This window comes from Ranitomeya variabilis, chromosome 6 (genome assembly GCF_051348905.1).
Source record: "Ranitomeya variabilis isolate aRanVar5 chromosome 6, aRanVar5.hap1, whole genome shotgun sequence".
In the NCBI taxonomy this organism is placed as follows: domain Eukaryota; kingdom Metazoa; phylum Chordata; class Amphibia; order Anura; family Dendrobatidae; genus Ranitomeya; species Ranitomeya variabilis.
The window spans coordinates 134,964,532-134,989,079 of NC_135237.1; the positions used below are offsets into that span (position 1 = coordinate 134,964,532).

At 44.2% G+C, this 24,548-nt stretch overlaps 1 protein-coding gene across 1 annotated transcript in view; it reads right to left on the minus strand.

Moving 5' to 3' along the window:
- CPNE4 (copine 4) overlaps positions 1-24,548 on the minus strand; it is an 828,774-nt gene that overhangs the window by 16,865 nt on the left and 787,361 nt on the right. The window contains exon 15 of the mRNA XM_077269031.1: positions 14,097-14,333. Coding sequence (XP_077125146.1) covers positions 14,097-14,333 — 237 coding nt within the window. The remainder of the gene's footprint in view (positions 1-14,096; positions 14,334-24,548) is intronic.

Genomic DNA, 24,548 nt, shown 5'->3' on the forward strand with positions numbered 1-24,548 from the left:
GTGTCCTTGTCACCCGTCTACTACACATCTTATTAAAGGAGACATGAAAACTTATTATTTTGTGATCACTATTCCCCAAGTGACCCCCAACCCTTATATTTGATATGCGGTCTGGCCTGTTGGTTAATATTAGGTCTAGCAGTGCCCCCCTTCTTGTTGGGTCCTGAACCAGTTGTGAAAGGTAATTGTCTCTCATAGTTGTCAAAAACTGATTACCTTTGCTGGAACTGCAGGTTTCTGTTCCCCAATCTATTTCAGGGTAGTTGAAGTTCCCCATAATAATGACTTCTCCTTGAGTCGCAGCTTCACTAATTTGCTTTACGAGGATATTCTCCATTGCTTCCATTATTTTTGGAGATTTATAACAAACCCCTATCAGTAATGTATTGTTTTTTCCCCCTCCCCTTATCTCCACCCACAGGGTCTCTACATTTTCATTAAATTCACCTATATTATCACGCCGGATGGGTTTTAAGGACGATTTTACATACAGACACACCCCTCCCCCTCGCTTATCTGTACGGTCATTTCTGAACAGGCTATATCCCTGTAAGTTAACAGCCCAGTCATGACTCTCATCCAGCCATGTTTCAGATATCCCCACCATGTCATAATTATGCTCCAACAACATTAATTCTAATTCGTCCATTTTGTTGGCGAGGCTTCTGGCATTAGTATACATGCACTTGATGTTCCTCTCTGTACCTCTATTCTTTCTTAAATTATTAACTGTTCTAACTCCACCCCCCATGCCACCGCCACCCCCAACTTCCTTATTTGTGCCCAGGTCTCTATCTGCCCTATCTTCCCCTTCTATAAATTGAATACTCTCCCCCATCCCTAGTTTAAGCACTCCTCCAACCTTCTAGCCATTTTCTCCCCCAGCACAGCTGAACCTTCCCCATTGAGGTGCAGCCTGTCCCTAGCGTAGAGCTTGTAGCCAACTGAGAAGGCCCAGTTCTGCAGGAACCCAAACCCCTCCTTCCTACACCAATTCTTGAGCCACTTATTAACCTCCCTAATCTCCCGTTGCCTCTCTGGCGTGGCACGTGGTACAGGCAGTATTTTGGAAAATACCACTTTGGAGGTCCTTGCTTTCAGCTTGCAGCCTAATTCCCTGAAATCATCTTTAAGGACCTTCCACCTACCTCTAACTTTGTCATTTTTGCCAATGTGCACCATGACCGCTGAGTCCTCACCAGCCCCTCCCAGTAATCTGTCCACCCGATCAGCGATGTGTCGGATTCGAGCGCCAGGTAGGCTGCACACCGTCTGATGATCCCTATCTTTGTGACAGATTGCCCTATCTGTTCCCCTAATAATTGAGTCCCCCACTATCAGCACCTGTCTGGCCTGTACTGCTCTCCTATTTCTCTCCTTACTGTAGCAGTCACTCCTCCGGCTTTCAGAGGACATGCCTTGCTGCAGCAGTGCTGCACCTGTACTGGCACCCCCCTCATCTGCCAACTTAGCAAACTTATTGGGGTGTGCCAGATCAGGACTAGCCTCCCTGGCACTCTTCCCTCTACCCTGCTTTCTGAATGTCACCCAGCTAGCTACTTCACTGTCCTGCAGCTCCATCCTACCATCCCCCCTCATCTATTCCCATTGAGCATCTGCTCAGTGAGCAGAAGACTCCTCTCCATATTGTCTATGGATCTCAGTGTTGCCAGCTGCACATTTAGATCCAGAATCTGGGCTTCCAAATGCTCATCGTGCTCACATCTCGCACAGCAGTATGCACCCTCGACCGGCTGATCAAGGACTGCATACATGTGGCAAGATGTGCACTGGATGGCATTAACAATAGTGGAGCACATTTCCTAATGGGGATTGCACCAGACAGAAACGTTAAATAAAAATAAATACAAAGTATTAATAAAATATAGACAGCAATTCAGCAATTCCTCCCTTGGAAACTCCCTGAATACAAAGTCACTGAATCACAAGTCACACTTACCACCATTCACACTTACGCTCAGGTCACACTCAGCTCGCTCACACTCACTAAGCTGAAGATTTAAAGATTTTTTTTTCCCCTCAGCAACAATCCACCTTGCTGTTCAATGATCTACCAAAAAAAGGTGACAATGTGATGGTGAGTATGTACTCTATGTGAGTATGTACTCTATGTTGTATGTACTGTATGTCTATATGTATGTACTGTAGGTCTATATGTATGTTGTATGTACTGTATGTATGTGTTGTATGTTGTATGTTTGCATGGTGTATGTTGCATGCCGTATGTCGCATGATGCATGTGACATATTGCATGTCGCACGTTGCATGTCGCATGTAATATGTTGCATGTAGCATGTTGTATGTTGCCTGTCGTATGTTGCATGTCGTATGTTGCATGGTGTATTTTGCATGGTGTATGTTGCATGTCGCATGTTGTATGGTGTGTTGCATGTCGTATGCTGCATGATGTATGTTGCATGGTGCATGTCGTATGTTGCATGTCGCATGTTGTATGGTGTGTTGCATGTCACATGTTGTATGGTGCATGGTGTATGTTGTATGTTGCATGTCATATGTTGCATGTCACATGTTGCATGGTGCATGGTGTATTTTGCATGGTGTATGTTGCATGTCGTATGTTGCATGTCGTATGTTGCATGTCACATGTTGCATGGTGTATGTTGCATCGTGTATGTTGCATGTTGTATGTTGCATGTCACATTTTCTATGTTGCATGTATGTTGTATGTCTATATGTATGTTGTATGTCAGTATATGTGTATGTGTTTTTTTACATTCAACACATTAGCCGGATGATGGTGCAGCGCCCCAGAGTCCTGGTCGTTGCAGTACTGTGGCTCCGCCGCTAAGGGGGGCTATGGTACGTCTGATGGCATTGAAGGAGTTCACCTGACCAGGTATCACAGACACCAATACACTTCACAGTCTAGCCTCCAGGGGGAGCTAAGGGTGCTATGTATTAGGCCACTCCTCACAATCTGGTAAAACTGAGGGTTGGATAGGAAGTTAGTTATAAAGCTGACTGGGTTGGAAACAGGCAACATCCTGTGGCAGAGGGTGTTGTTGGGGAAGATTCGGTAGGGTCCCTGTCAGGGGTGGGATCCTGACAGAGGCCTAGCAAACAGAGAGAAAGCTATGGGACCGCGCCTGCACTTCATAGCGGCGGTGCCCTAAGAAAGGACAAGAAGCGAGATTTATTGTGCTGAGTAAGAAACGAGATCAAAGCAAGAAGGAGAATACCAGTAGGAGTCGTGCTGTAAGATCGAGGCAACAACCGGCGGCCGGAACGCCGAGGAGGTACAGAGCTCTAAGCCATACTTCAAACCAACGGCAGGACAGTCAGTCACAGGCGGGCTGTCTCACTTAAATCACCTACGCAGACATAGGGGGCAACCTTTGGAGAGGGGCGACTCTAGGGTCCCGGAAGAGCTCCGAGCCTACCCGTCATACGGGTGCGTCCCAACCGTAACACCTGGGAGGGACGGAGGATTAGCAGAAGATCATCTAATCGAGTTGTGAGGGAACACGAGAAACAGACACAACAGTTGTGGGGACTATCCCGTAAGCTCAGCAGGGGAGGACCACAACACATAGCGCTAGTAGGAAGGCACAGATTTCCACCTGCAAAGGGAACTCTGGAGGTGCCATCGGACCGGCCGGACTTGCGCAGCCTGGTGAACCGTATTCCGGATTGAGGACTTTGAGACCTTCAGTAAAGAGGTAAAGAGACTGCAACCTGGTGTCCTCGTTATTGACTGCGACCGGCACTACACTACCACCATCATCCACATCTATTATTTATTGTATGCCCCTCAGCAGGGTCACGGACTGGGCCTATCCACCGTGACAACCCCAGAGCAGAGACTCAGAGGCCCGGTACCGGGTACCCCTCGGCCCTGCGGCAGTGGGGGCGCTGCAAACTTGGCGTCACGAACAGGATCTACTTACGCCTGAGGAATCGGGTCATGTGTGCCTTGGAACTGTGATTTATTATACTTGGACTGTGATTTATTGCAAAGGCTGTGCTGTGCCACTTGCCGCCAAAATCCGCCACCATTACAGCGCTGAGGAGAGCGCAGGAGCAGAAGAGGGGCGTGGAGTGGGCGTAGACAAGCTGGAGAGCGCGAAGGACAATGGCCGCCCAGTCTAAATATTTCTGTGTCCTGAGGACGTGTCCGACAGCAGCCGAGGTCCGCCTCCTCATTCTCTTTGGAGGATGGAGACCATGGAGACGGGGCCGCCCACGAAAGAGACCGCGGGAAGAGGACACCAGAGAAGAAGCGAAAATGGCGACGCCGGAAGCACCGCGTGCGAATGACCCAACTCAGCACGAGGTTGCACAACCTGACACAGCCCCGGACGCGCCATCGTTGCGGGAACTGACCCTTGCGGAGCTACCGATAGGCCAACCCCCATGGCCGATGTCCGAGGAGTGTGTGGCTGCAGCTGAGGCCCGGCAGGTAGCCTACCGCTTGGAAGCCGATGCCCGTGTAATCGCTCGGCTGGGCCAACCCACGGAGGTCCGCCTGTCTCCGGTGTCTCCCGCTTCTTTTATCCCGGCCGCGGCGGAGTGTGAGCTGCAGGCACAGGGCCTGAGGATCCTGCCGGAGGCGGAGCACCTGCAGCGCCTGATGACAGCGTGGCGAAACAGGCCCCAACCGGCAGCCCAGGTCGATCTGAGGAGCGTTGAGGAGGTTCCACCGTCACACTGGTGTGTAGTAATATCCTTTAACTCCCGGAAAGGAAGGGGAGTTATACAGGAGATCGGGGAGCCACTGCAGGTCCGTGTGGATCGGGAAGAAGTGGAGCCCTGCGGGGGAAGGTACGATCCCGATCTGGAGCCTGGCGGTGCGGTGACCTACACCCGGTGGAGGAGGGAAGCTGGCAAAGCTGGCTGGATAGCTCGAGGCGTCCAGCGGTGCGTCGCCCTCCAGGCTGCTGCCGGAACGCCGGAGGACGAGCCTTCTGCAGGGAAGGTGCCGGAGCCCGTCCCCGCGGAACCTCAGGAGGTCCGGGTCCACCGCGTGCCTCTGGGTCGCGCTCGCCCACAAGCAAGGAGGGCATCCCGGCGAGGGATCCTGTCGCTGCTGGAGCCAGGACCGGCCCTTGCTACACCAAGGCGACCCGTTGGCCGGGTGAGGCCTGGAAGAAGACCACCCCCTACACTACAAGACTGAGTAAGCTTCAATGATTGTAAATAGTTAATTGTTTTCTCTGTTATTTTGCTGCTAAAACCCGTCCAGGGTTAACTTTTAAAGGGATCCCTTTGTTGACACGGGATCCCTATTGTTTCTTATTTTTGTTTGTTTTCTACTTTTTGCACAAGTTATCAAAGAACTGCGGAATCATGAACAATGCATGATACAAACTCCTTGTATATAGTTTGCACCTTCTTAAAGGTGCTCTCTACTGGTTTTACATAAAGACGGACTCTTTGCGAAGATACGGTTCTTGGAACCTGCACTGGAGTCCTTGCTGCATACGGACTTGCAGCTTGAAAAGTTGCATTACCTCATAGAGACTTGGTCCCCTCTTAAAGGGGATGTTCGCATCCTGCACTTATGAACAGTGTTGCCTTAAGATGGTTGAGTGACAATAATGTCCTGAAAAGAAAGTATTGATGATGTTGATATGTGAAAGTTAAATGTAACCAACTAGTTGATTGTAAGAAATGTTTAATAATGTTAATAGAGGAATGAGGACAGGAAGTGAACCCGTGGGGGTTAGTAGTGAGTCCTCCTAGGAGCCATATAGAGATGGCTCAGTGATCCTAAACTGAAAGAAAAATGATATGTTCTATACTGTGTATATTAGTGGAAGGACAGTAGGCTCGGGCGGAAAGGAGCGGTCCTGTAACAGAAAGGAGAGGCAGTAGGTCTGGAGCAGTTAGGACAGGCGGTCCTGCAGATTTAAAGTAGGAGAATCCATAAAAGTTAATTAGCCTTATATGTGATATAAGAAGGTCTTTAGTGGATTTAGAGTGTACGTCCTTAAAGGCAATGTTAAATTAATGTTCAAAAATTTTGCACTTAGTAGAATACCCGGTTGGGTAAGAAAAGTTATTTATAGTAAAGTTATTTAAAAGTATTTAACCATGTTTGTAACGTTCAAGTGTCCTCACCTCCCATAAAGGGAAGCGCTGTTCAAGTATGCTTATTGTTATTGCACTCACAAAAATTGTATGTCTTTTTGCTGACATGTATTGTTGTTTTCTTCCCAGTCCAGGAGTACTGGATTTAACCGGGGGGGAGTGCAGTGCCCCAGAGTCCTGGTCGTTGCAGTACTGTGGCTCCGCCGCTAAGGGGGGCTATGGTACGTCTGATGGCACTGAAGGAGTTCATCTGACCAGGTATCACAGACACCAATACATTTCACAGTCGGGCCTCCAGGGGGAGCTAAGGGTACTATTCATTAGGCCACTCCTCACATACTGGTAAAACTGGGGGTCAGGCAGGAAGTGAGAGAGAACGCTGACTGGGTTGGAACCGGGCAACACCTTGTGGCAGAGGGTGTTGTTGGGGAAGATTCGGTAGGGTCCCTGTCAGGGGTGGGATCCTGACAGAGGCCTAGCAAACAGAGAGAAAGCTACGGGACCGCGCCTGCACTTCATAGCGGCGGTGCCCTAAGAAAGGACAAGAAGCGAGATTTATTGTGCTGAGTGAGAAACGAGATCAAAGCAAGAAGGAGAATACCAGTAGGAGTCGTGCTGTAAGATCGAGGCAACATCCTACTGAGGCGCAAACAACCGGCGGCCGGAACGCCGAGGAGGTACAGAGCTCTAAGCCATACTTCAAACCAACGGCAGGACAGTCAGTCACAGGCGGGCTGGCTGTCTCACTTAAATCACCTACGCAGACATAGGGGGCAACCTTTGGAGAGGGGCGACTCTAGGGTCCCGGAAGAGCTCTGAGCCTACCCGTCATACGGGTGCGTCCCAACCGTAACACCTGGGAGGGACGGAGGATTAGCAGAAGATCATCTAATCGAGTTGTGAGGGAACACGAGAAACAGACACAACAGTTGTGGGGACTATCCCGTAAGCTCAGCAGGGGAGGACCACAACACATAGCGCTAGTAGGAAGGCACAGATTTCCACCTGCAAAGGGAACTCTGGAGGTGCCATCGGACCGGCCGGACTTGCGCAGCCTGGTTAACCGTATTCCGGATTGAGGACTTTGAGACCTTCAGTAAAGAGGTAAAGAGACTGCAACCTGGTGTCCTCGTTATTGACTACGACCGGCACTACACTACCACCATCATCCACATCTATTATTTATTGTACGCCCCTCAGCAGGGTCACGGACTGGGCCTATCCACCGTGACAACCCCAGAGCAGAGACTCAGAGGCCCGGTACCGGGTACCCCTCGGCCCTGCGGCAGTGGGGGCGCTGCAATGGGACTACTACTGTTACATCATTGGCTAATGTGTCACTCACTGTCATAGTAGCAGGCATAGCCCGATGGGACTTGTAGTCCCATTGGATGATGCCTGCACACAGACACACACACCGACGACCCCCCGCCCAAAGCAGACCCCAGCACGGCCAGCGGACCCACCACACACACCCGCAGACCCCAGCACCGCCCAGATCCCGCACATCCCAGTGCAGCCCTGCAGCCCCCCCGCACCGCTCGGCGCCCGCACATCCCGGTAGTTTTTATAAAATTCCTAAAGAAGTTTAAATTACATAAAAATCCAGCAAGTTTTACATAATAATTACCTTGAAAAACCCGGAAAGTGGATTGTACTCATACAATACAGATTCATACATACAAATTCACCATGAATTAAGGCTTTAAGCTGAAACTAGTTGGTCTGCTTCTCATTTGTCTATGGATCTCTTTTGGTGACCTGCTACTACAGTTTTTAATGTGATCAATAAGCTATATATTTTTTAGACTTTTGGCTACCGCTGGAGGATATTCTCAGTTTTGGCAGACAATACAGTATGACAACTTCTACAGGCAAAGCTATAATTATGCCGCCTGATAATACCCCAGGCGCTATTATCTGCACAAAAGAAGCAGACATTGGATTATGGATAACATACAAGATTGATTTTCTGCTGTTTGACTCAGTAGATTGACTCTGGGCTTCCCAATGTAATATGTTTAGGATAAAATATTAGGAGGGGAAAGTCTAGGACTAATTATGACCATTTAATTTATCATTTCTGAAAACCCTGTGACACACTTACAATGCAGCTAATAGGACTTATCAGCTGGGAATATACTATATGACATAGGCTGGATCAACAATGCTGGCATTAAAAGGCTGTTTGTTTCTGAATATAAATTTAATCATGTGTACACAGATGTTCACATTGGGAAGGGGATGTGAAACATGCATCTTGCCAAACTGAGTATAAGAAAAATGTATTTCTTATGTCACGTTATCTTTTAAAAACTCGATACATATATATAGTGATAATTTTGTGTGGTCATAGAATAGGAAATAGTACATTTTATATTCATTACCTGTACATGATCTCTGGTTTCATTGCAGGATTTAGATGATTTTTATGGTCCAATGATTTTCATTGAATTCAATTTAAAGGGAGGATTCTGAAGCTAATATTGATTTTGATCTTAAATGTCTATCTATTTATTGTAGTAATCTAATCATTATTCTAATATACTTTAAGTGTAAAATATGTTGGAGTCAGATGCTCCATTTTATTAAGGAGGAAATGCCTCAGGAAGAAAAGCAAGATTCTACATCTGGGCAAGAAAAACAAAAAATAAATCTACAGTGTGTACGGAAAGTATTCAGACCCCTTTAAATTTTCACTCTTTGTTTCATTGCAGCCATTTGGTATATTCAAAAAAGTTATTTTTTTTCTCATTAATGTACACTCTGCACCCCATCTTGACTGAAAAAAACAGAAATTTTTGCAAATGTATTAAAAAAGAAAAACTTAAATATCACATGGTCATAAGTATTTAGACTCTTTGCTCAGACACTCATATTTAAGTCACATGTCAATTTCCTTGTAATCCTCCTTGAGATGGTTTTACTCCTTCAATGGAGTCCAGCTGTGTTTAATTAATCTGATAGGACCTGATTTGGAAAGGCACACACCTGTCTATATAAGACCTCACAGCTCACAGTGCATGTTAGACCAAATGAGAATCATGAGGTCAAAGTAACTGGCCAAGGAGCTCAGAGACAGAATTGTGGCAAGGCACAGATCTGGCCAAGGTTACAAATTAATTTCTGCAGTACTCAACATTCCTAAGAGCACAGAGGCCTCCATAATCCTTAAATGGAAGAAGTTTGGGACCACCAGAAGTCTTCCTAGACCTGGCCGTCCAGCCAAACTGAGAAATCATGGGATAAGAGCCTTGGTGAGAGAGGTAAAGAAGAACCCCAAGATCACTGTGGCTGAGCTCCAGAGATGCAGTAGGGAGATGGGAGAAAGTTCCACAAAGTCAACTATCACTGCAGCCCTCCATCAGTCAGGCATTTATGGCAGAGTGACCTGATGGAAGCCTCTTCTCAGTGGAAGACATATGAAAACCTGCATAGAGTTTGCTAAAAAACACATGAAGGACTCCCAGACGATGAGAAACAAGATTCTCTGGACTGATGAGAGGAAGATATTCCTTTTTGGTGATAATTCTAAGTGGTATGTGTGGAGAAAACCAGGCACTGCTCATCACCTGCCCAATACAATCCCAACAGTGAAACATGGTGGTGGCAGCATCATGTTATGGGTGTTTTTCAGCTGCAGGGACAGGATGACTGGTTGCCTTTGAAGGACACTTGAATGTGGCCAAGTACAGATATATCCTGGATGAAATCCTCTTCCAGAGTGCTCTGGATCTCAGACTTGGCCGAAGGTTCACCTTCCAACAAGAAAATGACCCTAAGCACACAGCTAAAATAACAAAGGAGTGGCTTCAGAACAACTCTGTGACCATTCTTGACTGGCCCAGCCAGTGTCCTGACCTAAACCCAATTAAGCATCTCTGGAGAGACCTGAAAATGGCTGTCCACCAACGTTCACCATCCAACTTGACGGAACTGGAGAGGATCTGCAAGGAAGAATGGCAGAGGATCCCCAAATCCAGGTGTGAAAAACCTGCTGCATCATTCCCAAGAAGACTCATGGCTGTACTAGCTCAAAAGAGTGCTTCTACTCAATTTTGAGCAAAGGGTCTGAATACTTATGACCATGTGATATTTCAGTTTTTCCTTTTTAATAAATTTGGAAAAATTTCTACATTTCTGGGTTTTTTTCCAGTCAAGATGGGGTGCAGAGTGTATATTAATGAGAAAAAAAGAACTTTTTTGAATTTACCAAATGGCTGCAATGAAACAAAGAGTAAAAAATGTAAAGGGGTCTGAATACTTTCTGTACCCACTGTATGGAATAGGAGGAATAGAACTAAGCAACAGCACATGTGTAAAAGACTTGGATATACTAATAGATCACAGACTGCACATGAGTCAGCAGCGTTATGCAGCAGCAAAAAAATGCAAACACAGTTCTAGGATACATTAAGAGAAGCTAGGAGTTTAGATTACATGAAGAAATTATCCCCCTCTACTCCTCCTTGGTCAGGTCTCATCTGAAATACTGAGACAAGTTCTGGGCACCACATTTTAAAAAACACATTGAAAAACTGGAGGAAGTTCAGAGAAGAGCTACCAGGATGGTAATTGGACTACAAAGTATGTCCTATGAGGCATGATTAAAGGATCAGAGAATGTTTATCTTGTTAAAAAGAGGGCTAAGGGAAGACGTAATAGCTGTCTACAAATATGAGAGGGGCTGTTACAATGTAGAGGGATCATACTTATTCTCATTTGCACGTGGAAACAAAAGAATCAATGGAAGAATGAAACTGAAAAGGAGAAGATACAAATTAGATATTAAAAAACATTTGTGAGGGAGATCAGTGAGTGGAACAGGTTGCCACGAGAAGTGAGTTCTCCTTTAATGGAAGTCTTTAAAGGATGGACAGATATCTGTCGGAGATAGTTTAGTGAATCCTGCATTGAGCAGGGGGTTGGACTCGGCGACTCTGGAGGTCCCTTCCAACTCTAACATTCTATCACAAGTGGCGGGCACCTTGACATATACCTTACTCCAGTCAGTGACACAGCTTGTCTCCACAACAGAGAAAGAGATTAAATAACAAAAACTACATTGTACTGAGCTCTGTAGCCACTATTCCATGATGTGATCAGTTTAACATGCTTAAACTGGTGAAAGGGCCTCATTAAGGCCCACTTGGACCCATCACTGTGTTTGAGTATTTTTACTGTTACTTGCTCAGTTTCTGTTTGTGTGGAGATTGCCAGTATCAAGTTTCTTCTGTTGCCTCGTCAGTTCCTCAGACTCTTGTTATTTCTGTTAAATGCATCTGCTGCTTTTGTGACCTGCTGGTTAACACATTGTTTGCCGTAAGCATCACAAAGTGTTATTAGAGTCTTTTGTCATAACATTGCAATCTGCTATGGATTCTATAACTTACATTTGCTGCTTATATTACTTGCTGGCTATCCAATATTTTGCTGTAAAGATCACAAATTGTTATTAGAACCTGTCCACATTACACCATAATCTGCTGTGGATTCTGCTACCTACATCTGAGTGCTGGTATTTTCCTCTTCTTCCACCCTCCTGGCAGGTCTGTCACTAGGAATTTCGAGGCCCCATACTGGCAAAATTTTCGGGGCCCCCTTGAGAGTCTGCCCAGGCTCCACCCCTCAAATCGTCCACAGTCCCACCGCCCTCTCTTGGAAAAACTCCACTTCTGCGCCACATCCTCCCCAATCACACATTTACAGTTCCCATCACCACATATATAGCCAGCAGCTTTTGTTTTTTCCAAAAGATTTTTTAATCTGCCACTATGACAAAATAGACTCTTTTGGCCGGGTTCTATTCTACTGTAAATTACTAAACATTTGTTAAAATATCTAATACAATTTAGGTATATTTTTATTTATTTTTCAATTTTTAAAATGACCAATAGTATCACAAACAAGGTACAAAGACCACCACACCATGACCAGACGACATATTATCACCATATAGTGATCAAAACTACTACATACAAGGAACAAATACAGCCACACCATATTCAGATCACATATTACTCCCACATAGTGACCAAATAATAGCACATACAAAGAACAAATACCGCCACACCATGACCAGATCACATATTACCACCACATAGTGACTAAATACTACAATACTGATCATTAATTAAAAAAAACAATACTAATGCAATTACACACAGGAGATCTATACTTAATATACAGTGTCCGTATACAGGTAATGCAGTGATCACCAGTAACATTATACACAGGAGCTCTGTATATAGTATACAGTGTATAGTGTCAGTGTACAGGTAACACACTGACTCACCGGTGACATTGCTAGTTGAAGTCCTTCATCTTTGCTTTTCATCTTCATCCAGCGCACACCACCATCACTTCTTCCAGCCAGGACTCATCTGTGCAGAAAACAACACAGTTATCTAGAGCACATTCCCCAATTTTTCCTCAACCTCTGCACTATGCTAGATGAAGAAAAAAAAGTGACTGTGTCACCCTGAACAGTAACAGCACATCTCCTCCCCCACACTGAACACAGTGTCCTCAAAAATAATATCCTTTAAATAACCCCTACAGTAATAATATGTCACATTCTGGACCCCACATGTCCTCCCATTCTGCCTCATGTCTCTCCATACTTCCCTCATGTCTCTCCATATTGCCCCATAGTCATCCATAATAGTATAATGTACCCCATAGTCATATATAGCAGTATAATGCACCCCATAGCACTATAATGCAGCCCAATAGCAGTATAATGCAGCCCCATAGCAGCATAACGCAGCAGCCCCATAGCAGTATAATGCAGCAGCTCCATAGCAGTATAATGCAGCAGTGCCATAAAAGTATAATGTAGCAGCCCCATAGCTGTATATTATACCCATAGAATAATGAACCCATAGGAGTATAATGCACCCATAGTATAATGCAGCAGCCCCATCGTATAATACACACATATGAGTCTAATGCACCCCATATATAATGCAGCAGCCCCATAGTATAATGCACCCATAGGAGTATAATACACCCCATAGTATAATGCAGCAGCCCCATAGCAGTAGAACGCACCCCATAGTATAATGCAGCAGCCCCATAGCAGTATAATGCACCCCATTGTATAATGCAGCAGGCCCATAGCAGTATAATGCACTCCATAGTATAATGCAGCAGCCCCATAGTATAATGCATCCCCTTTCCCTTCCCCCTCCATACCGGTATAATAAGCCCCATACCGCAGCTTTACAAATAAAAAGTTTTTCCTTACCTGGCCAAGCGTCAGCGATGTCCTCACCAACGATTCGGCTGAGGCACGCAGCGTCGTTTCGGCGTATGACAGTGACATCATACGTCGGCGATGTGCGCGCTGACGTCAGCTGCCGGCCTGTGATTGGCTGGCAGCTGTTAACTGTTGCTGTATGGGAGGAATCTCCTGCATGGCAACAGATTTTAACTGATCGTGCATCAGAGGACGCGCGATCAGTTACTAAAGCCGCTGTGGGCCTGGTGAGCAGAACAGCTCTGCTCATCGGGACCATATGCTAGTAAGGACAGTAATGTCCTGATGGCGGCCCTGCCTACTGATTCCAATACATCCTGAATTTCTTATTTGTCTGCTGTCCAGCATATTGTGTCGTTCAAGTCCTTGCCTTTCAGCCTGTTGCACTAACACTCTAGGTCTGTGTGTCCATTCTGACATGTGACTCCACCACACCAGGTGAACAGAGATGACCATGTGGCTATGATCTATCATCTGTATATTTATCACTATGAGTGGTTATAGTGCTTCATCAGTATGATTCTCAATAACTGGTGCTGGAATTAGGATGATATTTTTGGATCGAATTATGATTAACCATGGATTGAATGAGTTTGGGATAGTATTTAAAATATCGATATGTGGAAGAAATCATACTTATAAATCGAGTCATAAACCATATAAATCATATAGTAAATAAAACATGTTTATGTTTGAAACCGACAATGCTAAATGTCCTGCTTTATCTGTCACGTTAGTGGTGAAATTCTATAAAAATACATACATGTTTAAAATTCCTGAATGGCACGAACTGAACAATGTCCCGGAGACAAGGCTCTCCCTTGGGTGACCTCAGTATGCCATCATCTCCATCCAACATCTGCATGTCACTAAAATCAGCATTTCCAACACCGACAATGATGACTGACATAGGAAGATGAGAGGCATGAACTATAGCTTCCCTGGTGTCAGCCATATCTGTGATAACCCCATCTGTTAAGATGAGCAGGATGAAGTATTGCTGCAAAAGAACAAATACAAAAATAATGCTAAGTATTAAAGAATGAACTAGCAGGAGAATACATATAAATAAAATATCATTACAATGAGTGGTAAATGACAAACAGATATTTGTGTTTTTGCTATACTCTTTAGGATCTAATCAGATAATACGGCTGACAATAGATACCGTTCAGAGGGTGACAAGGACATTCACATAATAATATATAAGTACTCTGAATAAATATTGACAATCATTGGCAAAATATGATGTACTGTATGTATTTATCATTATTTTTGCTGATATTGTAGATGTGTATTCCACTAACTTATCAGTATCAGATCATGTGAAAGGCTGCTATTCTAGTGAATTCCATTGTGCTAAAAACTGGCTACATCATCTAGATGAGTATTACACCTACAAAAAATGCCTCCAATATATGTTGCTATAAACCCTTTATATATAGTGCTCATTTTATTTTATTTTATTTGAATATAAAACAGGGGGCAGCACCACTTTATTTAACTGGCTACAGGTTCCAAGTGATTGAAATATTTTTAATGTTCTATGTGGTCTTTGGCTATTTCTATTAAGGATTTCCTTTTTATTAATTGATGTGTCAAACATACATGGCTGTGATCCATCAGCCAGTGGCTGATACATCCAGACCATGGTTTGGGTAGCATGTATCAGCTGACAGCTTCCCTGTAACAGAATGGTACAAAAATGTTGTCCATGTGTCTACATCTTCCTCAAAATCTAGCCCTTTATATAATCTTTAGCACTTTGTATCTGGACATATACAGATATTGGTTAGTGTCCAGTTCATGCCGTCTTACCTGAATACCCGATTTATTATAAAGATGGCTGGACTATATTATTTTAGCGGCCGTACTATTTTAGCACTACCCACCATTGCTAATTTTTTGAAATGTCTAACATTTCTGATATTTTTATAAATAAACTCTGAAAATATTGAAATAAATGTAACCATTATCATAAAGTACAATGTGTCACGAGAAAACGATCTCAAATTCAACGGGATATGTTGAAGCGATCCAGAGTTATTGCCACATAAAGTGACACTGCTCAGGTTTAAAAAATTTGACCTGGTCACTAATGGGTCAAACTTATGAGTAGCGTCCTCATTACTCTTTTTTGAATTGTTGAATTATATATTATAAAGTAATATCTGATATTGTATGTGCATGCACCCTCTAAATTGTACAGTACTATTGGATATGTTGGCGCTATATAAATAAAATTATTGGTAAAATTATTCTCATACCTGCTAACAATAAATAAAATCAAATAATAAATTATAGTAACAACCGCTTGCTCTCCTGATTCTGTGATGCTGAAAAGTAATTGTACAAAGATAATATATTGTATATATAAGAGTTAAATAATATATTTTCCATTTTATATTAGTAGATCACGGTTGCCAGACTGCTGTTCCACAGAGTATTAGAGTCAGATGAGTTGACTACTTGACAGCTTGTAACAATCCCTGGAGTTCCAACAATGTCACATCTAACTACTGTTACTTGCAATATTGTTAAACTTATGTCGGATTTTATAAAGCGAAACTATGAAGGATCTTCAGGTGCATCTATGAAAGGTGCACAAAATGTACAGGATCCTTTTCAGTTCTTCAGAAATAATGTACAAGGTTCACTTAAAAGTGATGCTGAATTTTGAAAGGAGCCTATCACCTACTTCATGTTGTCCTTTCTGGGAGCAGCATGCATCGGTGACAGACACAATCATTTATAATGTATCATTTATGTATGACTATATTGTAGTTTGGCCAAACTTACAATGTATTCAATGCAGCATGCCACAAGATGTGAGCTAGAGGTCCTGATAATTATGTGCTTCGCCCCCATTCACTATCTCCAAAACTCAACATTCTCTCTATTACCTGGCATAACAATCTGTCAATCATTTTAAAAATGGGAGCTGACTGTTTGCTATTGGAAACCTGCTCCACCCTCCACCTTTCATTTGTTTCAATATTATTATGTACACTGCTCAAAAAAATAAAGGGAACACTAAAATCCCACATTCTCGATATCACTGAATGAAATATTCCAGTTGTAAATCTTTATTCATTACATAGTGGAATGTGTTGAGAACAATAAAACCTAAAAGTGATCAACGTAAATCACAATTAATATCCCAAGGAGGTCTGGAGTTGGAATGATGCTCAAAATCAAAGTGGAAAATGAAGTTACAGGCTAATACAACTTCAGTAGAAATGCTTCAAGACAAGGAAATGATGCTCAGTAGTCTGTGTGGCCTCCACGTGCCTGTATGATTTCCCTACAATGCCTGGGCATGCTCCTGATGAAGCGGCGGATGGTCCCCTCAGGAATCTCCTCCCAGATCTGGACTAAAGCATCAGCCATTTCCTGGACAGACTGTGGTTCAACGTGACGTTGGTGGATGGTGCCAGATAGGATGTCCCAGGTGTGTTCAATCAGATTCAGGTCTGAAGAACAAGCGGGCTAGTCCAAAGCTTCAATGCCTTCATCTTGCAGGAACTGCTGGCACATTCCAGCCACATGAGGTCTTGCATTGTCCTGCATTAGTAGGAATCCAGGGCCAACCGCACCAGCATATGGTCTCACAAGGGCTCTGAGGATCTCATCTCGGTACCTAATGGCAGTCAGGCTACCTCTGGCGAGCACCTGGAGGGCTGTGCAGCCCTCCTAATAAATGTCACCCCACACCATTACTGACCCACTGTCAAACTGGTCATGCTGAAGGATGTTGCAGGCAGCAGATCGCTCTCCACGGCGTCTCCAGACTCTGTCACGTCTGTCACATGTGCTCAGTGTGAACCTGCTTTCATCTGTGAAGAGCACAGGCATCAGTGGCAAATTTGCCAATCCTGGTGTTCTGTAGCAAATGCCAAAAGTCCTGCACAGTTTTGGGCTGTGAGCACAGTCCCCATCTGTGGACGTCGGGCACTCAGACCATCCTCATGGAGTCAGTTTCTAACCATTTGTGCAGACACATGCACATTTGTGGCCTGCTGGAGGTCATTTTGCAGGGCTCTGGCAGTGCTCCTCCTGTTCCTCCTTGCACTAAGACTGAGGTAGCGGTCCTGCTGCTGGGTTATTGCCCTCCTATGGCCCCTTCCACATCTTCTGGTGTACTGGCCTGTCTCCTGGTAGCGCCTCCAGCCTCTGGACAGTATACTGACAGATACAGCAAGCCTTCTTGCCACAGCTCACATTGATGAGCCATCCTGGATGAGCTTCACTACCTGAGCCACTTGTGTGGGTTGTAGAGTCTTTCTCATACTACCACAAGTGTGAAAGCACACCTAACATTCAAAAGTGACTAAAACATCAGCCAGAAAGCATTGGTACTGAGATGTGGTCTGTGGTCCCCACCTGCAGAACCACTCCTTTATTGAGAGTGTCTTGATAATTTCCAATAATTTCCATCTGTTGTCTATTCCATTTGCACAACACAACATGTGAAATTGATTGTCAAACAGTGTTGCTTCCTAAGTGGACAGTTTGATTTCACAGAAGTTTGATTTACTCGAAGTTATATTCTGTTGTTTAAGTGTTCCCTTTATTTTTTTGAGCAGTGTATATATAGTGGGGAAATAGGTATTTGATCCCTTGCTGATTTTGTAAGTTTGCCCATTGACAAAGACATGAACAGTCTATAATTTTAGGGATAGGATAATTTTAACTTTGAGAGATAGAATATCAAAAATAAAATCTAGAAAATCATATTGTATAAATTATATAAATTTCTTTACATTTTGTAGTGAGAAATAAGTATTTGGGCCCTCTGGCAAACAAAACTTAATACTTGGTGGCAAAACTCTTGTTGGCAAGCACAGCAGCCAGACGTCTTTTGTAGTTGATGATGAGGTTTGCGCACATGTCAGGAGGAATTTTGGTCCACTCCTCTTTGCAGATCATCTGTAATTCATTTAGATTTTGAGGCTGTCACTTAGCAACTTGGAGCTTGAACTGCCTCCATAAGTCTTCTATGGGATTAAGGTCTGAAGACTGGCTAAGCCCCTGTATAACTTTAATGTGCTTCTTTTTGAACCACTCCTTTGTTGCCTTGGTTGTATGTTTTGGGTTATTGTCTTGTTAGAAGACCCAGCCATGACCCATTTTTAATGTTCTGGTGGAGGAAAGGAGGTTGTCACGCAGGATTTTACGGTACATGGCTCCATCCATTCTCCCATTGATACGGTGAAGTAGTCCTGTGCCCTTAGCAGAGAAACACCCCAAAACATAATGTTTCCACCTCCATGCTTGACAGTGGGGAAGGTGTTCTTTGGGTCAAAGGCAGCATTTCTCTTCCTCCAAAAATGGCGAGTTGAGTTAATTGCAAAGACGTCAATTTTTGTCTCATCTGACGACAGCACCTTCTCCCAATCACTCACAGAATCATCCAGGAGAATCATCCAGGTGTTCATTGGCAAACTTCAGATGGGCCTGCACATGATCATGGGGATCTTGTGGTTACTGCAGGATTTTAAACCTTTACAGCATAATGTGTTAGACTGTGGTCCCAGCTGCCTTGAGATCATTAACAACTTCCCGTGGTATAGTTTTGGCTGATCTCTCACCTTCCTCATGATCAATGATACCCCACAAGGTGAGATTTTGCATGGTGCCCCAGATCGATGTTGATTGACAGTCATTTTGTATGTCTTTCATTTTCTTACTATTGCGCCAACAGTTGTCTCCTTCTCACCCAATGGCTTACTTATGGTTTTGTAGCCCATTCCAGCTTCGTGCAGGTCTATGATCTTGTCCCTGACATCCTTATAAATCTCTTTGGTCATGCCCATGTTGTAGTGGTTAGAGTCTGACTGATTAATTGAGTCTGTGGACCGGAGTCTTTTGCAAAGGTGACTATGTAAGACTGTGGTCTTTAATGCAGGTAGCGGGTTGATTAGGAGCATCTAACTGGTCTGTAGGAGCTAGAACTCTTAATGGTTGGTAGGGGATCAAATACTTATTTCTCACTGCAAAATGCAAATAAATTTATATAATTTATACTATATGATTTTCTGGATTTTATGTTTGGTATTCTATCTCTCAATGTTAAAATGTACCTACCCTTATATAAATTTTAGACTGTTCATGTCAAAATCAGCAAGGGATCAAATAATTATGTCTCCCACTGTATATACTGTATATACAGGGTGGGACATTTATATGGATACACCTAAATAAAATGGGAATTGTTGGTGATATCAACTTCATGTTTGTTGCACATTAGTATATGGGAGGGGGAAAGGTTTTCAAGATGGGTGGTGACCATGGCAGCCATTTTGAAGTTGGACATTTTGGATCCAACTTTATTTTTTCAATGGGAAGAGGGTCATGTGACTCATCAAACTTATTGAGAATTTCACAAGAAAAACAATAGTGTGCTTGGTTTTAACATAACTTTATTCTTTCATGAGTTATTTACAAGTTTATGACCACTTATAAAATGTGTTCAAAGTGCTGCCCATTGTGTTGGATTGTCAATGCAACCCTCTTCTCCCACTCTTGACACACTGATAGCAACGCCGCAGAATAAATGCTAGCACAGGCTTCCAGTATCCGTTGTTTCAGATGCTGCACATCTTGTATCTTCACAGCATAGACAATTGCCTTCAGATGACCCCAAAGATAAAAGTCTAAGGGGGTCAGATCGGGAGACCTTGGTGGCCATTCAACTGGCCCACGATGACCAATCCACTTTCCACAAAACTGTTCATGTAGGAATGCTCAGACCTCACACCCAAGATGGTGCACCACCACATTATGGGTGCAGGTCCGGGCATTCCTATATATATATATATATATATATATATATATACTAGATTGTGGCCCGATTCTAATGCATCGGGTATTCTAGAATATGCATGTCCCCGTAGTATATGGACAATGATGATTCCAGAATTCGCAGCAGACTCTGCCCGTCGCTGATTGGTCAAGGCAACCTTTATGACATCATCGTCGCCATGGCAACCATTATGACATCTACGTCAATACTGTGCCCGTCGCTGATTGGTCGAGGCGAATTCGCGGCAGACTGTGTTGTGAATTAGACTTTTTTGGCTCCCTCTTGTGGTCACTAGTGATATGACTCTGGGATTGTCTTTCCTCAGTTTGGCACCCACCTGGGTCGTTAGTCCAGGGCTGTCGCTATATAAACTTCCTGTATTCTCAGTCCTGTGCCTGGCATCGTTGTAATCAGTTCCTTTCTGTTTGCTCCTGTCTGCTGGTCCTGGATCTTGCAAAATTAAGCTAAGTCTTGCTTCCTTGTTTTTTGGTTATTTGCATTGCTATTATTTTTTGTCCAGCTTGTACTAAATGTGATTCCTGATTTTGCTGGAAGCTCTAGGGGGCTGGTATTCTCCCCCCGGGCCGTTAGACGGTTCGGGGGTTCTTGAATATCCAGCGTGGAAATTTTGATAGGGTTTTTGCTGACCGTATAAGTCATCTTACTATATTCTGCTATTAGTCAGTGGGCCTCTCTTTGCTAAATATCTAGTTCATTCTTACGTTTGTCTTTTCTCCTTACCTCACCGTTATTATTTGTTGGGGGCTTGTATCCAACTTTTGGGGTCTTTTCTCTGGAGGCAAGAAAGGTCTATCTTTTCCCTTCTAGGGTTAGTTAGTTCTCCGGCTGGCGCGAGACGTCTAGAACCAACGTAGGCACGTTCCCCGGCTGCTGCTATTTGTGGTGCTAGGATTAGATATATGGTCAGCCCAGTTACCACTGCCCTATGAGCTGTTTTTTTGTGTTTGCAGACTTGGTATGTATTTTTAAGACCCTCTGCCATTGGGGTCATAACAGTATGCCAGGCCAAGGTTGAATGTTTAATGCATTGCAGAAGTGGGGTTACAAGAAAGGAAAGTCTGAGTTTTTTTTTTTTTTTTTCTTTCCTCTCTTTTTTCCTCCCCTTTACCTCTGAGTGGCTTGTGCTTGCTGCAGACATGAATGTCCAGACTTTGATTACAAGTGTGGATCGGCTTGCTGCTCGTGTGCAGGGTATACAAGATTTTGTTACCAGTAGTCCAATGTCTGAACCTAAAATACCTATTCCTGAGCTGTTCTCTGGAGACCGATTTAAGTTTAGGAATTTCAGGAATAATTGTAAATTGTTTCTATCTCTGAGACCCTGTTCATCTGGAGATTCAGCTCAGCAAGTAAAAATTGTTATCTCTTTCTTACGGGGCGACCCTCAGGATTGGGCCTTCTCGCTAGCGCCAGGAGATCCGGCATTGGCAAATGTTGATGCGTTTTTTTCTGGCGCTCGGATTGCTTTACGAGGAACCCAATCTTGAAATTCAGGCAGAAAAAGCCTTGTTGGCTATTTCTCAGGGGCAGGATGAAGCTGAAGTGTATTGCCAAAAATTTCGGAAATGGTCCGTGCTTACTCAGTGGAATGAGTGTGCTCTGGCCGCAAATTTCAGAAATGGCCTTTCTGAAGCCATTAAGAATGTGATGGTGGGTTTCTCCATTCCTACAGGTCTGAATGATTCCATGGCGCTGGCTATTCAAATTGACCGGCGTTTGCGGGAGCGCAAAGCTGCGAATCCTCTGGTGGTGTTGTCTGAACAAACACCTGATTTAATGCAATGTGGTAGAATTCAGACTAGAAATGAACGGAAAAATCATAGACGTCAGAATGGGTTGTGTTTTTACTGTGGTGATTCTACACATGTTATATCAGCATGCTCTAAACGCCTAACTAGGGTTGTTAGTCCTGTCGCCATTGGTAATTTGCAACCTAAATTTATTTTGTCTGTGACTTTAATTTGCTCATTGTCCTCCTACCCTGTTATGGCGTTTGTGGATTCAGGTGCTGCCCTGAGTCTTATGGATCTGTCGTTTGCCAAGCGTTGTGGTTTTGTTCTTGAGCCATTGGTAAATCCTATCCCTCTTAGAGGTATTGATGCTACGCCATTGGCGGAAAATAAACCGCAGTTTTGGACACAGGTAACCATGTGCATGACTCCTGAACATCGGGAGGTGATTCGTTTTCTTGTTCTGCATAAAATGCATGATTTGGTCGTTTTGGGTCTGCCATGGTTACAGACCCATAATCCAGTCTTGGATTGGAAGGCAATGTCTGTGTCAAGTTGGGGCTGTCAGGGAATTCATGGTGACTCCCCGCCGGTGTCTATTGCTTCCTCTACTCCTTCGGAAGTTCCTGAGTATTTGTCTGATTACCAGGATGTATTCAGCGAGTCCAGCTCCAGTGCTCTTCCTCCTCATAGGGGCTGTGACTGCGCTATAGATTTGATTCCAGGTAGTAAATTTCCTAAGGGAAGATTATTTAATCTGTCTGTACCTGAGCATACCGCAATGCGTTCGTATATCAAGGAATCTCTGGAGAAGGGGCATATCCGTCCATCCTCTTCCCCTCTTGGTGCGGGATTCTTTTTTGTGGCCAAGAAGGACGGATCTTTGAGACCTTGTATTGACTATCGGCTTCTGAATAAAATCACTGTTAAATTTCAGTATCCTTTGCCTCTGTTGTCGGACTTGTTTGCCCGGATTAAAGGTGCCAAGTGGTTCACCAAGATAGATCTTCGTGGTGCGTACAACCTTGTGCGCATTAAGCAAGGGCTGGAGATGAATGGAAAACTGCATTTAATACGCCCGAAGGTCATTTTGAGTACTTGGTGATGCCTTTCGGGCTCTCTAATGCTCCTTCAGTGTTTCAGTCCTTTATGCATGATATTTTCCGGAAGTATCTGGATAAATTTATGATTGTTTATCTGGATGATATTCTGTTTTTTTCTGATGATTGGGACTCGCATGTAGAGCAGGTCAGGATGGTGTTTCAGGTTTTGCGTGAGAATGCTTTGTTTGTTAAGGGCTCAAAGTGTCTGTTTGGAGTACAGAAGGTTCCCTTTTTGGGTTTTATTTTTTTCCCTTCTGCGGTGGAGATGGACCCAGTCAAGGTCCGAGCTATTCATGATTGGACTCAACCCACGTCAGTTAAGAGTCTTCAGAAGTTCTTGGGTTTTGCTAACTTCTACCGTCGTTTTATCGCTAATTTTTCTAGCGTTGTTAAACCTTTGACGGATATGACCAAGAAAGGTTCTGATGTTGCTAACTGGGCTCCTGCAGCTGTGGAAGCTTTTCAAGAGTTGAAGCGCCGGTTTACTTCAGCGCCTGTTTTGTGCCAGCCTGATGTCTCACTTCCCTTTCAGGTTGAAGTGGATGCTTCTGAGATTGGGGCAGGGGCCGTTTTGTCGCAGAGAGGCCCTGGTTGCTCTGTAATGAGACCATGTGCTTTCTTCTCTAGGAAGTTTTCGCCTGCTGAGCGGAATTATGATGTTGGCAATCGGGAGTTGCTGGCCATGAAGTGGGCATTTGAGGAGTGGCGTCATTGGCTCGAGGGTGCTAAGCATCGTGTGGTGGTCTTGACTGATCACAAGAATCTGATGTATCTCGAGTCTGCTAAACGCCTGAATCCTAGACAGGCCCGTTGGTCATTGTTTTTCTCCCGTTTTGACTTTGTGGTCTCGTATTTACCAGGTTCAAAGAATGTGAAGGCTGATGCTCTTTCAAGGAGCTTTGTGCCTGACTCTCCTGGAGTCGCAGAACCAGTTGGTATTCTTAAAGAGGGAGTAATCTTGTCAGCCATTTCTCCAGATTTGCGACGTGTGTTGCAGAGATTTCAGGCTGGTAGACCTGACTCTTGTCCACCTGACAGACTGTTTGTTCCTGATAAGTGGACCAGCAGAGTCATTTCCGAGGTTCATTCCTCGGTGTTGGCAGGGCATCCGGGAATTTTTGGCACCAGAGATCTGGTGGCTAGGTCCTTTTGGTGGCCTTCCTTGTCACGGGATGTGCGGTCATTTGTGCAGTCCTGTGGGACTTGTGCTCGGGCTAAGCCTTGCTGTTCTCGTGCCAGCGGCTTGCTCTTGCCCTTGCCTGTCCCGAAGAGGCCTTGGACACACATTTCCATGGATTTCATTTAAGATCTTCCGGTGTCTCAAGGTATGTCTGTCATCTGGGTGGTATGTGATCGCTTTTCCAAGATGGTCCATTTGGTATCTTTGCCTAAACTGCCTTCCTCTTCCGATCTGGTTCCCTTGTTCTTTCAGAATGTGGTTCGTTTACACGGCATTCCTGAGAATATCGTGTCTGACAGAGGATCCCAGTTTGTTTCCAGGTTCTGGCAATCCTTTTGTGCTAAGATGGGCATTGATTTGTCGTTTTCGTCTGCCT